Here is a 17,132-nt window from a genome sequence, read left to right as displayed (position 1 = left end):
CAGTGCGGTTTTCAAGGAGCTTTCTTCCACGTACTACAAAGCTGTGGAATGTACTTCCTTGTGCGGTGTTTCCGGGACGATACGACATGGGCACCTTCAAAAAAAGCGCGTACACCTTCCTCAATGGCCGGCAACGCTCCTGTGATTCCTCTGGTTTTGCAAGAGAATGTGGGCGGCGGTGGTCACTTAACACCAGGTGACCAGTACGCTCGTTTGTCCTCTTTTTCCATAAAAATAAAAGATAAAGCTCAAATAGGTACTTTTCTTCTTTAAAACATTTTTATGATAACATTTTTATGCAACTCCTTGGTTTTTTTTACTATGTACAGATAACGAGCAAGTTTAAATTTCAGAGTTCTGGAATGCGATAGTGCTGTTATAATTTATGACCATAATCTTGAGTGTGTCGATAAATTTAAACAATGCTTTAAGTCTACCAAAATAATATTTTGGTCATTTAAATCTAATTATTAAATCTCATATTTTTGTTCTGCCTTTCTTCAACACACAATATGTATAATCTGTCCAACGTCACCGTCTTGTCAACGGATCACCTAATGTTAAATGTTGACCGCCGCCCAGCTTTGCCAGTCTCAAAAAAGTATACGCGCACTTTTTGAAGGTAATGTCGTATCATCCCGAAAACACCGCACAAGCAGCGGTGGATTTACACTAGGGGCAGTTGGGGCAAGTACTCAGGGCGGCGAATTTTTTAGGGCGGCAAAATTTAGAAAGCCAAAAATTTTTTTTTTCTTATCTAAGTCTTGCGAAGATTTAATCGACCTATTAGCAATTCAAAAACACGTGTTTGCCTGTGAAAAAATTGATGTAATATAATTATGAGTCACCCTTATTGCCAAATTTATAATTGTTTGAAAAAAAACAAATATTTATTCATGTTTTTAGAACATATAACATATAATAAAGATTCTGCAATAAATTAGTTAATCTAGTTTTGAAAAATAAAATATATAAACTATAAGTTAAAGTAAAATTTCAGTATTGGGGCGGATTTATTTCCGGTTAAGTTTAATTTGAAAGGTAGCTCATTCCACAGCTGTGTAGGATGGAAGAATGTTCATTAATAACCGCACTGTGGAGGACCGCCATATATCCAGATAGTGGGGATGATATCCTAATTTGTAGGGTGTCATCCCAAGGTGGAATTCGGCAGCAGGAATCTGGTGAAACAGCTCTTCGAAACACTCCCCGTGATAAGTGCGCTTAGCTATCGGGTACAGACCCTTTAAACCTGCTCATGATATCCAGTCATAACGTTTTTATTAAAATCCTCGCATCAATCACAAAATCGTAATATCTCAATAACATTCCATTGTACTAGAATGCACACAGATGTTTATCATCTGTGTCCTAATTGCAAGGGGTTCAGTAGACATACGAAACAAGACCTTAACACACAAGAAATAAGTACTAAGCGTTTCTTTGTCATATCACAATGCCTTGCATTTTCATTTTGAATGTTAGACTGAAAATCTATAGACGGATACCTACTCGAAAAGATTTCTATTGACTAAGTTTTTAATATTTTATATAAAATTAATTTAGTATCGATTATTGTTTTATTGAAAACATTTGGCTTCCCGAGATCAGTGGCAATGAGTTCATTTCCCTATTCTTTTTATTAAAACTTATGAAAAAAGTAAAACTAAAGATCCACTTGGCTTTCATATTTTGTATTTGTATTGTATATGAAAAGTTAGCTGCAAAAACAAAAATTTTCACATTTTCTTTATATTACACTGTTTGATGCCTTCAGCGCGCCTCCTTTTTTAATGAAATGTTAAATTTAACAGGCAACTATTTCTTAATAATATAATAATAACTTTCTTTAAAAACGAAAATATACCTTAACTATAAATAATATTAAAAATATTGCAAACGCTCTGTCTACAGTATTTTAATCAAAGATTTTAATATTGCGTACAAATTTTGCAATAGCTCTGCAGTTTCATTTCAGAGTCTTATACTTCGCTGATAAGGTCGAAAGTTCATGAAATAGCGAAATACGAGATTTGTTTGTAATGTTTTGTTCACGTGAAGAATTACTTGGCCTTTTGACATGACAAGTCGGAATTGAAACTAGACTATAGGAGCATCCGGGCGAATGACTCTACAGACTCGGTATTGTTTTAATCAAGATGCTTCGCTTTAAAGTAAAATGAACAGGCCTGAAGTCGTCGTTTGCAAGAGGTATAAGGAAATTGGGCCATCTGCATCAGAATTATGACCGAGAAAGTAACAGTCAAAGTTATATTAACTCTACTCATAAAATAAATGTGAATGTAAGTTTGTTTGTTACGCTTTCACGCCTAACACTGAACCGATTTAAATTAAATTAAGTACCGATAGAGACTAGAACTTGGCAAAGGACAAGGGCTACCTTTTATCGCGAAAAAAAGTCTTAAGTGAGTTGAGTGTATTACTTGCAAAGTATTCGGTTTAAAGATCATTTATTCTCATTAAAAACATTACAAACTGTCACTTACATGAGAACAATATTTATAAATAATAATCGTACGTATGATAAACATAAGTATAAAACTAAATATAATTGTGTGCACTAGATAAAGGAAGTGTCATCTGTAATACATTTCGCTATACGGGGCTTTAATAAATTAAAAGTGCCTGCATCTTTGATATCCGAAGAGCCCATTCTTAAATAATAAAAAATGCTACCTAAAGTAACTAATCCACGCGGACGAAGTTGCGGGTAAAAGTTAAAATATTATAATAACATGGTAGTTATATACTATATATATGGTAATACAAGATTATTCTTTGTTTGCGTCCAACATTGTAATATTATATGAGTATGGTTTCATTAATCGTACCTACATGATTGGTCATTTCATTTATTAGCATGAAAATTCGTGATATCTTATAAAATATAGTGTCGATGGTAATATTATCACACAGAATCACCATCTGGATGAGTGACGGTGTTATTTTTATTCAAATCAATTCCTCCACGTGTATTTGCAAGGAATTTTCTTCCACATACAACCAAGTTGTGGAATGAGCTTCGTTATGAGGTGTTTCCGGGACGATACGATATGGATTGCTTAAATGCCAGCAACGCTCCTGTGATTATTCAGGATTTATATAAAAAAATCAATAATATTTTGTGTTAAATTACACATATTTTACCAAATATTATAATAGAACATTGCAGTTTATTAAATAATGATATGAAATCTAAATAAATCACTTTGTAAAGGATTAAAACGCGTGTAATTGTAACTGATTTTACATTACATTTATGCTTAAAAGTTACATTTTTATTATTATTTTAGTAAACTTAACGATTCAGGACCTTTTCAAATATTGTTTTCAGTTACGGCTCGGTTCAGTTCGTTTACGCAAAAATCTAATGAAAAAACAAAGGTATTACAATTTTAATGTCTAACACTCGTTTACATGTAAATTCTCTACCTACCTATTAGCAATTAAAGTTACAATTCAGAATTATAAGTAGGTACATGAAATCGCTGATGGTATACAAAATTGTAAATCGATATTTTTTTAAACACGAGTATTAATGTGTCCTCCTTATTTTGTTCATATGCATTTCTTAAATAATTGATTGCTTTAATGTAGAAAAATTGATATTTCGTAAAAATATAAAGATAGCATAGGTAGCGTTATTTATCAACCTCAGACGCTTAAATATAATTTCAAATACTACATACAAGAATATTTTGATTCATATTTTATTCTAAATTTAGATGCAGAAATGAATGCACTCAATTCTAGTTTTTTATACTCAATTCCTTCATCTGGAGACAAAATCTTGGCAAAAGGTGAATGTGTCTGTTGAAATTAATTATTTAATGTAGTAACTTATTAGGTTTTTCAAGCGTGAATATTAAATGTTATAAATAAAATATTCTGTGTTCGGCAATAAAGAAAAGTCAATTTTTTGTACATTTTATAGTTTTTTGTCTTTCCAGGATAATGGCGCTGTTGTTGAGATCCAGTTTTACGGAATTACGTGTCACACATAACCAGTCTTTTAATATCAAAACGTTTTTCAAATTAAAATATTTTTCCCCCATTTTGAACGCACATTTCAATAATGGTTCCTACTTCAAATAGTTCCCAAGAAAAAGCCTCATTCTAATCTACTCCTTCACAAACAAGCTTAATCCGGTATTTACTGACACATTAAGCATACGGGACATCAGAACTCACTCCGAGGTCTGCAGTGGGTGCAGTGAGTAACTCGCAACCCTCCGCGGGCGCGAGGGTCGAGGCGACCCCGGCCGTCGCTCGTCTAATCCGCGTCGGTTAATGCTATCACTCGCCTGTCAAACACAGTCGCGGCATCCGCGCGTTAAGTGTTCAATATTTACTAACATACGAGCACTGGGCGCGAGCATACACTATACCTTACCAATACTCTATACAGAAATAAGATTGTGGGGCCTTGTAAAAAAGAGACTGTAATATGCCTTATATAATACCTTACCACAATATTATTCATTACTTAAACTCTAATATCGAAAAGTATTTTCATCATTTAGACTTTTATTCAAACAAAACAAATCTTATAACTATATTTACAGTACTATTACTACATAAAATTAAAACTATCATCACGTGGAAGAGTACCAAGAATACTGGCATCATTTCCGCGTTGGATAGCTAGGCTGATCCGTCGACCAAGATAGCTGCCAGCGCTTGGGTTTCCAGTAGCCTTATTGAAGCGCGAAGATAGTATTTTGAACATTCTCTGCGCCTCTGAGCCCCACGGGCCATGTGTCTCGACACCAAACGGCACAAAGATGTATGACTCACTGAGACCAACATATCTGCGATACTTGCTTTAGACTTTGACTTAAGGTTTCCTCATTGGTAGCATAATAATAACAACATCGTCAACGTGGGTACTTTCGAACGAATTTATTTTCTCTGCACTACAACCATTTCAACGGATTTAATTTCTTATTTTACAAATAACATAATGATAATTAATAATTTCTTCATAAAAAAATTCTCAATTTTCGGATAAAAAATAATAATAAGTCTTAATACTTAAAATAGTATCACTATCAAAGATAGGTTTAACGTAATCACAACACTGCTCTTACGAATTGCACAAAATCTCTATGAAAATTTCTAAGAAAGTTCAGTATTGTCGTTAGAACTTAAGCAATATCACCACAGCCAAGAGAGCATTTTCTATTAGCAAACCGCTTGAGTCTGTTCAAAGTATTTATTTTTCAAGTATTACGTCCGTGATGTTACCCCCATTCTTATGATTATAAGCATGCGAATGTCGACTGTAATCAGTTGTAATAAGAGCGTTTAATATTAGCCTCGTGATTTATGGGAACGTATGTTTTTGACATTGTAAGCGGCTTTTCATAGCGATGTGCACTTTTAGGGACAAAATGGACTTTTGGGCTATTTGCTTTTATTTATTACTAGTATTTGAGATGGCTATTTTTTAGTTTTCTTTTACTCGGTGGAGGCAGCTGTTTTTTGTTGTTAAGAAGCTGTTACTTCACATCTGAACGATTGTTTAATTTACAAATTTTGCATGGTTTGCAGATTAGTGAAAACTTGAAAAGTCCATATCATGTTGATGACTAGTAAGCACGAACTTTGCTGGTAATTGCTAACAATAAAAAAAATAGTATCAGAATTCAGAAATTTAATTATTAAATTATTTGAGAGGGGTAATTTGATTAGTAATTAATTAGCTCGTATTTTAAAGTTGGTTCATAACATGTAAACAAAGTTTTTCGTTTTCAAAATCTGGAACTTTGATGACACCTACAAAAACAGTTGATGCATTATTTACTACCTTAACTAGAATATCTACTACCTTAACTAGAATTAAAATTAACTCTTTTTAAATATCTATTTCAAAACATACAGCAAGTATTTTTACTGCTTAGGGTGTATTGTCGAACACTCATCGTACCCTTCAAGAATTTCGGAATTTGTACGAATACAAAGTGCCCCTGTCGACGATTAGCTACACCAGTCTCCGGGCTGGGCCTGTCGCTCGCTTTCAACACAAATAACACAGCTGCATCGTTGGGTTACGATATATTGGTATTTTAATTAAATTCTTGTGAAACATGTTTGAATTATGTTTGCTTTTTTTATGTTGTTGTAGAAGGAGTATTTATCTAATGACTGCGAGTAAACCCTGTAAAAGGTAAAAGTAAGGTAAAGGTTTTTATATGTTGGATTTGGATCACCATATATTACACAGTTTGTTATTTATTTGTATAATATAACGCTGTTTTTAAATGAAATGAAATGAAATGAAATTTTATTTGCAGGAAACATTGTACTTAAGGTGTTAACAATATAATGGATAATCCAATATGTTTCGTCAATTGACATGCAAAATATGTTACAAAATTGTCTAAACAATACTCGTACTGTTATATTAAAACATGTCGGATTTCACAATGAGATCAATAATATTTATAAAATGAAATTTTAAGATATTATAATATGAGACGTAAATAACTTAATAATTCATTTAGTACCTATGTATAATATTAACAAATTCAATGTCATAAAAGTATATTAATTTACATATATTATTATCAAATAGACTAATTCATTTTGTATTGAAAAATTCATTTAAACTATAGAAGCACTTATTTGTTAACCACTGATGCAGTCTTCTTTTAAAAACTTTGAACGGTAAATCTTTCAATTCATTGGGCAATTTATTATATATTTTCACAGACATGCTGTAACAATTTCTACTAAAAGATGCAGTTCTACAGAAGGGCATTATAAGTTTATTTGGATACCTTGCGTTTAAAACCTTCTGGCTTTTTTTGTATAGAAATCACACATATGTTTTTGAACAAATAGGCTTATCTCATAAATGTATAGGCATGGCAGCGATAGAATTATCAATTTTTTAAATAGCGGTCGACTAGAATCTAGGGGGCCGGCTCCACAAACCGCCCTGATACACTTTTCCTGTCCAATAAATAAATGTCCTATGCTCACCGAGTTGACCTATGACCAATCCATATCTTAAACTGAAACCACGAATGCATGATATGCCATTAGCGCTGTTTTTTCACCTATTGTTTTTGATACGCGTTTGAGGACAAATACATGTTGGTTATTTTTTTTGCTAATTTTGTCAACATGTGACTTGAAGGACAAGTTGCTGTCTAAAGTAATACCAAGAAAATTGACAAGTTGTGCTTCTTTAATATTCTCATTACGATAATTAACATTAATATCTATTCCTTTCCCATTCTTATTATAATACTGCATATACATTGTTTTTTTTTATATTTACAGTCAGGCTATTTTCAGTAAGCCATTCAATTGTGTCCTTTATTGTTTTATTAATTTCTATATCATATGTCAATTCATTGTTACATTTAATTACAATAGAGATGTCATCAGCAAAAAGAGTACAGTTATAAGTAGTAATGCTAGGTAAGTCGTTTATGTAGATTATGAATAGAAGTGGACCCAATATACTTCCTTGTGGTACACCTATTGTTTTAAGTCTAAGTTCTGATCGATAAGGTATTACTTCTTGTTTATTATTTAATTTAGCAATTTCAACGTATTGAGTACGGTTTGAAAGATAACTTTTAAGCCAGTCATTTGCTAAACCTCGAATACCATATTGATTTTCATGACAAACATTGTCAAAAGCTTTGCTCATATCAAAAAATACTGATGTTACTGGAATTTGGATATTTCTTTTATTAGCGAAAAACACGCTAAAGTTGTTGATTTTCCTTTTTGGAAACCACTTTGTTCCTCCAAAATGATATTATGTTTTGTTAAAAAAGATGTTAATCGCTTGTGCAGTATCTTTTCAAAAATTTTTGAGATAACAGGAATGAGTGTGATTGGTCGATAGTTGTTAATATCCTTTTTATCACCCGCTTTGAGTAAAGGTGTTACTTTTGACTTTTTTAAATTTGATGGGAATTTACCTTCTTCAAAAGATAGATTTATTAAGTAGGCTATGACTGGAGCTAGTTCCTTTGCACATTCCTTTATTACCTTTGTTGCTATTTCATCGCAGCCCGTGGAATTTGAATTATTAAGTGACTTAATAACGGTTATTATCTCCATTTCATCAGTTGGCATTAAGAAAATATTTGAATTGTTATGTTTTAATTTATATATAGGTTTTTTATTTCTTACATTTTGACTTTGACTTTGTATGACTGTATTTATAAAATAATTATTAAAAATAGCAGCAATCTGAGTTGGATTATTTATAATTTTATTTTCATATTTAATTTCATCGATACTACCTACATTAGAGTTAGTTTTATTTTTAATCACATTCCACGACGCCTTGCATTTATTTTTCGAGTAAAGTATATATTAAGAAAATGAACAGTTATTTGATCAGTCATTTTCCTTATCTATCATACAAAAGTATTTAATAGCACACTAAAGAATAGTGCTAGTGCGATCATTGCTATTAATCTTCACATAAACCTCTCAATATCTGAAGGAAAATCCATAAAATAAAAAATCTATTACTCTCGGTAAATCCGCGGCTTACTCTATCATTCTTGTAGGTAGAGCCTTGCCTCCCCTACCTTCCGATGGATGGATATTTAATGCCTTTATAGAGGGCTCTTGATCCGCGCGGGATGGAAGAAGGATATCGTAATCCAAATAAACGTACTTCTTGAAAATTAGGTGGTTTATTTATGTTAACCGTGTACAAAAAAGTGCTGGTTTAATTTGAGGTGCGAGCCCGTGACAATGTCTACTGTGACAATAATGTAACTTTACTTATAAGTTATCTTTCATAATCTGAAAAGTCTTATGAAACCCCATTGCCAATTTTACAATCCGATTACGAAAAATATACTATAGGTAACACAAAAAGTTTTGGGATTTTTCTTACAATTCAATTTCATTATATTTAATTGTAACCGACTTTCGTTGGTTAGGATATGCCATTCTTTAGTTTGTTGACTGTTTCTTTGGTTGACTTTCAAAATAATCTACAAGTTTTATTAATAAAAGTATTATCAATTCAAAAATAAGTCAATTTGGAAATTATTATATTCCACCAGAGCAACTCTACTTCGTCTTTTTTTAGCCTTTTTCTACAATAAGGTGTTGGCTGACATATGTGACTTTGCTTTTCTCTTTTAAACGTGTATTCGTTTTTAATGTATGCAGTGGAATACTACAGAAGTTTATGTCTTCTGCCCTCTGGGCCACCTGTTTAACCCCCATGTTTCGGCACCTTTGCCAAGTGTAAGCATTGATCGAATAGTCGGGCTTCTTGTTTTGCTGCGATGTTCATTTTCAAGTACAGTTTTGAAGCAGACCTTATAGGTCTTTTGTGTGTGTTTATTTGTTTTTTTTTTCATAATGACATTTTGATCCAAATAAATCAAGGAAAAAATTATTATTAAGTTAAAGAATAAGTGTTTAATTTAATGTGTTTATTCTACAACGAAGACAAAGATTATGTAGAAAATAAGTATATTTCAACTTAATTATAGTTAAATTAGTTTGAGTGGACTATAAATAAGTTTATTAATGTGGGAACCCACTGGGGAGTGGGACAGTTGCCACCAGGCTACAAAAATGGTAAGAACCACATAGACGTCTTTGACAATCCTTTTGAATATATCAATACATTGGTTTTGAACATTTTCTGGGATCATGTTGTAAAAACATAAACATCGCCCCACAAAAATATTACTAACTCGACTTAGCCGAGTAGTAGGCATAACAAGTTTTTGTTTGTTCCTGGTGTCAACATTATGATTATCACAGTTTCTACAAAATTATTTTATATGCCTATGTAGATGCTTAACATTATTTATTTAATAAGCTCAACCACATAACACAATTAATATTATTCATTCAAGCTAGTTTTATATATTAAAGGGTAATGTTTCTAATTTGTGTAACAATTACGATGTATATTATATCTTTGAATAGTAAATGACTTTTAATTTTAAAATACCTAATAAGAATGATATAAATTAAATTTCGAAATGCTCCTAAAACTTTTACTTAAAAATATATAAGGAATTATGAAACACTACATCATCAAGAATATAAAAATATAATTTAAGCATTTCTTTTAATGATTCTAATTAAGATATATCTTAGAGCTAAAAGTAGCTTAATGAATACTGCTTAAATCTTGATGTACTTGATACGGGACAAGCTGCCAAATGAGGGATTCAGTTGATCCGAGTGATCAGAGCGCCGCGGGAGGGTAGGATCAACTTGTCCGGAGGCATTTATGACGAAGGGCGGAGGATAATTGTCCTCTATTACGTACAGTATTTCTGCTACTCATTTATCAATCCCTATAAAATCTCTAGCGGGATAAAATACTTACAATAAGAACTTTTTCCAACTTCGTGGAAGATAACAATTTCTTAGTACCTTATATTTCAAAAAGATCAATTCAAATTGCAAATTTCTTAATTGCAGCGTCAGATTTGAATGTTAAATGTACTATGGTGACTCAGCTGAGAAAAATATGGACTTTGAGTTTGTATAATTTTTAAGTTTGTATAATTTAACTGATGTTAGTTCGTAATAATCGTGTTTAAATTATTAGTTTGTCCACTGCCCTCTATAATAATATATAGGCTTTACTAAAAGACTCCTCCAGTAGTTTGAATCTAAATAGATCAATATATTAAATCCTTCATATCGGTCTGTTACCTTTACCACAGAAACTAAAGTGATTATTATTAAGAAATCATTTTAGGATTGCATTATTGTTAAATTAATATATTGTCTTAGTGTTGTTTTTTTTGTATACACTTTTATAAAGTCTGCATGTATTGAAATTGTATGTTTAGTGATTGACGTTGACCAGCCTATTTAATTTTATGTCAATAAAGTATTTGTGACTTTATCTATTTCCCTTACCATTTCAGCTAAATCACATATAACTTAACTATATTGTAAAGGTAGGTAGGTAAATTTAATAACAATTCGGAAAGATAAACCAAGATTAATAATATGGCCTTAACCATTATTAGGTCATGCTGATATTATGTTCCAAAATTTATTCTCATAATATGTGTAGTTTCAATAAAGTACAGAGAGTGCCCCCACCCCGATGTAATCCAGTGTGGGGTGCATTGGACCGCGCGGATTAGTTCCGCTGTTAGATCCATCTGCAGTTAATGGTTAAGTTTTGTTTTTTGTTTGGCTTATGCGCGTCGCTACTGAACTTAGGTGTTATCTAAGAAGATTAAATGTTTTAATCAATTTATTAAGTTTGATGAGAATAACTCAGTAGAATATTATTGAAACATTGCACATCTATGAGATACCTTGAATACATAGTGATATCCTATTCAAAAATAAAATATTACTTTATTTGTCTCATTTATTTAATTAATTTATGAGTAAGTTGCAGTAAGCATTTTAGGTAGCTATTGCATTCCCGTTCATTGTCAAATCTCAAAAGTTCAGCTCTGGCTAAGAAAATTCTGAATATTTAGAGCCTTAATATCCGTTCATTTGCACAAGGATTCTTAAAAATCCTAATATTATGCAATACTAGCTGACCTCTACTCGACGAAAGGAGTATTCCTACCAAATTTCAAGTATCTACGCCTTATGGTTCCAGAGATATCGTGATTAGGATTGTTGAGTTTCCTTATATTAATTTAAAGAATTTCACTCCTATAGGCTTACACACAAGCCATAATATAATTCTAGTCTACCAGAGGATTCAGTGTTTTGACGTAGTTTTAATGTTCCGGGACGACAACTCAATTCCTTAGCAACTCAACTAGTTGTGATACACTATATAATATTATCCATGTAATCACTCTAACTTATTTGTAAACCAATAGCGGCGTCTATCTTCGCTTAATATCATGTTAATTATAATTCGTATTCTTAACGTATTATAATTTCAAATATAATTTAACCTAAAATAAGTTAAACGATGGCGTTCCCCAAGGCTGTGTACTGTGTCCTACATTGTTTCTGTATATCAATAATATGCAAATGCGGCCATTTCTGTATTGGGAAATCATCCACCAATGAGGCAACTACCATCGTGTCCTCTCTTTTTTTTATGATAATAACGGGCGAGACGAGCAGGACCTTCAGCTGATGGTGATTGATACGTCCTGCCCATTACAATGCAGTGCCACTCAGGATTCTTGAAAAACCCAAAAATATAAGATGACATAAGATGTTAAGTCTCATTTGCCCAGTAATTACTCTAGCTACGGCGCCCTTCAGACCGACACACAGTAATGATTATACATTACTGCTTCACGGTAGAAATAGGCACCGTTGTGGTACCCATAACCCAGCCGGCATCCTGTGCAAAGGTGCCTCCCACTCTTGAGAAACTCTTGTATGTCCGGCAATAGCGTATTGTACCAATGGCGATACTGGGGTACAACAGATCCGTGTTTAAACGAAGTATTATTATTAATGTTAATTGCATATATTTGGAGATAATCTTTTATTTTTTCCTTACATCTTCTTACTTAAAGTATTTTCTTTATACTCTTTTCATTGGCTCGTTGACACGGTTAAGTTAATTTCGTCTCGAAGTATGTTTGTGAGTTATTTTGCATTCTGTATATCGAGCTTAAAAGGAGGCACGTGCCTAGAACGACTTTTTAAAGGTACAAATAGTAATTGCCTTGCAAAATTTCTTTGCTAGCCCAGAATCTCTTCCAGCTTAAAACGTCTGTCTATAGAGACATCATAATATGACATCATATGATTTCAATATACCCCACCCCGGTGCAAAGCTTATTAATCGTGAATTCTTTCATCTTGCTATTCCGAGAACAATTGGTCTACACTCTCCACTGCAGCGCTCTATGAGATTGTTTAATGAGCTCGTTAATAATAATTTTTACTCAATAGATGTGTTTGGGATGTCGGTGATACAATTTAAAAGACTTTGCAACAGTGTTATTTATAATAGTTTTTAATTATATATATGGTTTATTCGCTTTACTCATATTCAATATAAGAAATAATTTGTATTTTTAACATTTATTAATCTTTAAAGTACTTTGCGTTTTCTGTTGCGTTGTTTGTATTAAATTTAGAATAGCTTGTTGGTGTGTCTATAATAAATAAATAAATAAATAAATAAATGATTACGATTTTCCAAGATGAGATTCCGTTCCTATGAGAGGAACATCTGTGGTTCAATATTTTTTTGCATTATTCAAGTCATCATTTTCGTAATGAAAATTTACTTACTATATATATTGTTTAACCATTAATGTTATCTTCTAAATGTGATGAAAATGCGATGCAACTTCATTCAAATAAATAACCATAAACGCAAATCCTATAATGCCATAGACAAACAACCGCAATCTCCTATAAAGCTCGTAAAAAAACAATCTCTGTCTATTCTGTGCGAGTGAGGGGTCGAGGCTCGTGTTCAGTAATCCCAGAATATATTACCCAGACTATCGAGAGAGACGTTGCCGCTCTCTTAAAGCAAAATTTTCCCGGTTTAATGTGTCGGTTTTGAAGTTAATGTTTTAAATGGCCCTAGCGATTTATTATAAAAATGTAAATTGATTTAAACTTGCCAATGATTTGCTTTTTGATTGCTTTTTAAGAAAATTTAGCACTATATTTGAATATTTTAAAAAAGGTGTGTTATTCACAACGTAACTACTTTTTATTTCTTAAAGAAAGGTAAGATACGATTTCATTAAATAAGTACATAAGAATGTAATCTAAAGAAAAATTCATAAGTCAAAGTCAAAAAATCTTTATTCACTGTAAAACTTTATAAGTTATTTAGTGCAAGTCAGGATGAAGTACAAAAGTTACAATAGCATTCAAATGAGTATAACAATATTCATTAACAAAATTTAGAACATTAATTCCAACTATCTTTATCATTCAAATAATCTTTCACATTATAATAGGCCTTAGATGTTAATTTATTTTTTTCGATACATTAAAATTTTTTAATAGGTAATATTTTAATTTCATTTGGGAGTTTATTATAAAATATAACACAATCCACTTTAAAAGGTTTAGCAATTTTACGGAGCCTAGTAGATGGAATTGCGAGTTTATGTTTGTTTCGAGTATTGACACTGTGTACATCACTATTGTTTTTAAATTGGCTAATATTTTTATGAGCGTATAGGAGGTTCTCGTATATGTACTGGCATAGTAACTCAAGTACTTGTTTTGTTTATTTGCGCTCAAAGAATACAAATATTAAACATGTAAATATAACACTGGAAGGTGAGACAACGAAACTAAAATGCATTTATAATAATTTGCATCAAATACATAAAACAACTCGACAACACGAACCTAGTGAGAAGACTCAAAAGAACTAAACCATTTGAGTTTATCAGTGGGAGGCTCCTTTGCACAGGATGTCGGCTAGATTATGGGAACCAAAACGGCGCCTATTTCTCGCGGAAGCAGTAATGTGTAAGCATTATTGTGTTTCGGTCTGAAGGGCGCCGTAGCTGGTGAAATTACTGGGCAAATGAGACTTAACATCGTAATTATGTCTCAAGGTGACAACTGCAATTGTAGTGCCGATCAGATATTTAAATTTTTCAAGAATCCTGAACGGCACTTCATTGTAATGGGCAGGGCGTATAAATTACCATCAGCTGAAGTCATGTTCGTCTCGTCCTTTATTTTCACTACAAATAAAAAGTAAGTGTAATATAGTGCAGTGAATAATGAAACTATCATGTGGTAAGAGTAAAGAACACATTATCATATTGTCTTCCCCTTCCTTCATAGAGACAGTAAGAATAGTGCTAATGGACACTTTCTTAGTTTTACTTTACTTAGTAAATTAAGTTAAAATTTAATTGCGTATTAGCCTGAGGGTAGATTGTAACCAAAATGATAAAACTTAGGTTTTTATCATAAAAGAAAGAAAACCACCGCCTATCTTAAACAATTATCATATTCAGAAACGGAAAGTCTACTGTAACCTACTTACTAAGAATTACACACACACACACACACACACACACACATACACATTTAATTTATATTTAATACTAGCTGACCCGACAGACGTTGTTCTGTCTATATAATAAATAAAATAATGTTTTTATATGAATTTCTCAATAATATATCATAACATCAAAAATTACTTCGTAAAATATGCACCCTGCTATCGTAATAAAATTGTTTCACAGCAGAACTGTCAAACCGTGCGTCAATAAATTCTCTCATAGAATTCAATTCAAAATTCAAATCTTCATCAAAGGAAAAACAAATTTGTTGTTTTTATTTAATTTAGCAGCATTTTTCACCATTTATTCACCTTTTAAACCTTCCCTGGACTTCCACAAATAATTCAAGACCTAAATTTGCCAAATCGGTCCAACCGTTCTCGAGTTTTAGCGAGACTAACGAATAGCAATTCATTTTTATATATTTTAATATTAATTATTGCGTTTGTCATTGTCATTTGTCAAGGAATCACTGACCCCGAAGCTAGTTTCGGGGTCAGAGGTCAACCTCTTTTAATATTACTGCAAAACCGTTTTTCAATGTTAGTATTATTACAAGTAGCGACAAAAAAATGTAAATAATTTGAATTATGTTATAAATATTGTATATTTAGTAATTTAAGTTATCTTCAGTGAGTGTTAAAGAAAATGAAATAAAGTATTATTAATATTATTATTAAAAGGAAAAATAAAACAAGTAAGTAGGTACTTACAGTCGTAATACAGGTTGCCGACACCTGACGTCAGCTTGGGGGTGCCCATTCCTGACAGAGAAGACATCCTCTCGCCCTGGACAACAACAAGTGTTCAGATATCTTATTGACTACTTATAACTTAGGTACTAGATGATTAGCAAGAGAAAGTATAAGCAACTTAACATATTAACAGTTGAATTTTAATATATTCTTAGTAGATGATAGAATCACAGATAAAGTTGAAAATAAACACAGTCTTACAAAACGGGAGCCTAGGTCTCCTGTTTCACTGGCATCTTCAGATTATTTCATAATTCTAAGTAGCATAGTAGTATCATAATACTTTAAATAAATAAGCAAAAAGTAGTTTCTGTCAATATCTTTATTACATTTCGATAGAATTAATGAAAACTTATCCCAGAATCTAAACAGCTAGTTGCGTATCTGTTCATTAAATTAAAAACGGGCTAAAAACTAAAGTTTTTTTAACATAAAAATAAAATGTAAAAGTTTAATATAGAGTGTGGCCCCCTCTTGCTAAAATGACAACTTGTATTCGTCCGGGCATGCTGTCGATGCTTTTCTTAATTTTTTCTAGTAGAATACGCTCCCACTGCGTAGCAATTACATTCCTTAGCTCCCAGATGTTCTGCGGAGCGGGCGACACTTACTCTTCGTTTAAGGACATCACAAATGTGCTCTATAGGATTGAGGTTAGAACTCTGAGCTGGACAATCCTTACGACCTTTTGAATATACGCTTCCACATCGCCAGAACGGTGAGCGAGAACGTTATCGTCCATAAAAATCAAATTTGCTCTGAGGACCGTTAATGCGGGTTGTTTGTAAGGAATTATCACTTCTGATATGTACCGGTGTGCATTCAAGTTCTCCGTACAATCCAATACATTAATCGCTGCCCAAAACACAACTGAGCCTCCACCATAAGAGGCTATTTCTACAAAGCAAACCTCTGCGAAACGTTCCCCTAACCTTCGCATCGCCCCTAACATCGGTCCTCACCATTTCTGCGAGTGATATTCTGGCTTCATCCGAGAATAATACTCTACCCCAGTCATCTTGAGTCCACTTCGTACAATTTCGAGCGAAGCTTAGTCTAGCAACTCTGTCACGAGCTGGACGGCGACTGCCTACATTGGCAGCAAGAAGCCTCCTCCTGACAGCCCATAAGCTGGTTTGCACACTTCTTACATCCTCTAGAATCTTTTTGAGGTTGACATAAGAAGATTTGCGATTTCTCAATGCCTGGTTCACCAGGAAGCGGTCATCTGGAGCTTCTGTGCATGGTTTTCCTCCAGACCCAGGCCTTCTACTGACAGAACTAGTCTCTAGATATTATTATTGCCAAGTCCTCTGGACAGTCGAACGACTCACGTTTAGCCTCTGGGACATATAGCATTGACTACACCCTTCCTCTTAATGTACCAGTAAAA

The 17,132-nt window shown here is 32.7% G+C and overlaps 1 protein-coding gene across 3 annotated transcripts in view; it reads right to left on the bottom strand.

The window, feature by feature from the left end:
* The window catches only part of LOC126975387 (glutamate decarboxylase), an 85,831-nt gene that overhangs the window by 40,248 nt on the left and 28,451 nt on the right, over positions 1-17,132 (bottom strand). For all 3 annotated transcript variants that reach the window (XM_050823266.1, XM_050823264.1, XM_050823265.1), the window contains one exon: positions 15,698-15,773. In XM_050823266.1, coding sequence (XP_050679223.1) covers positions 15,698-15,764 — 67 coding nt within the window. In that variant the 5' untranslated portion in view covers positions 15,765-15,773. The remainder of the gene's footprint in view (positions 1-15,697; positions 15,774-17,132) is intronic.

This window comes from Leptidea sinapis, chromosome 35, assembly GCF_905404315.1.
Source record: "Leptidea sinapis chromosome 35, ilLepSina1.1, whole genome shotgun sequence".
NCBI lineage: Eukaryota > Metazoa > Arthropoda > Insecta > Lepidoptera > Pieridae > Leptidea > Leptidea sinapis.
Note: the sequence above shows the minus strand (reverse complement) of the source record. Positions and strands in the feature narration are given on the sequence as shown.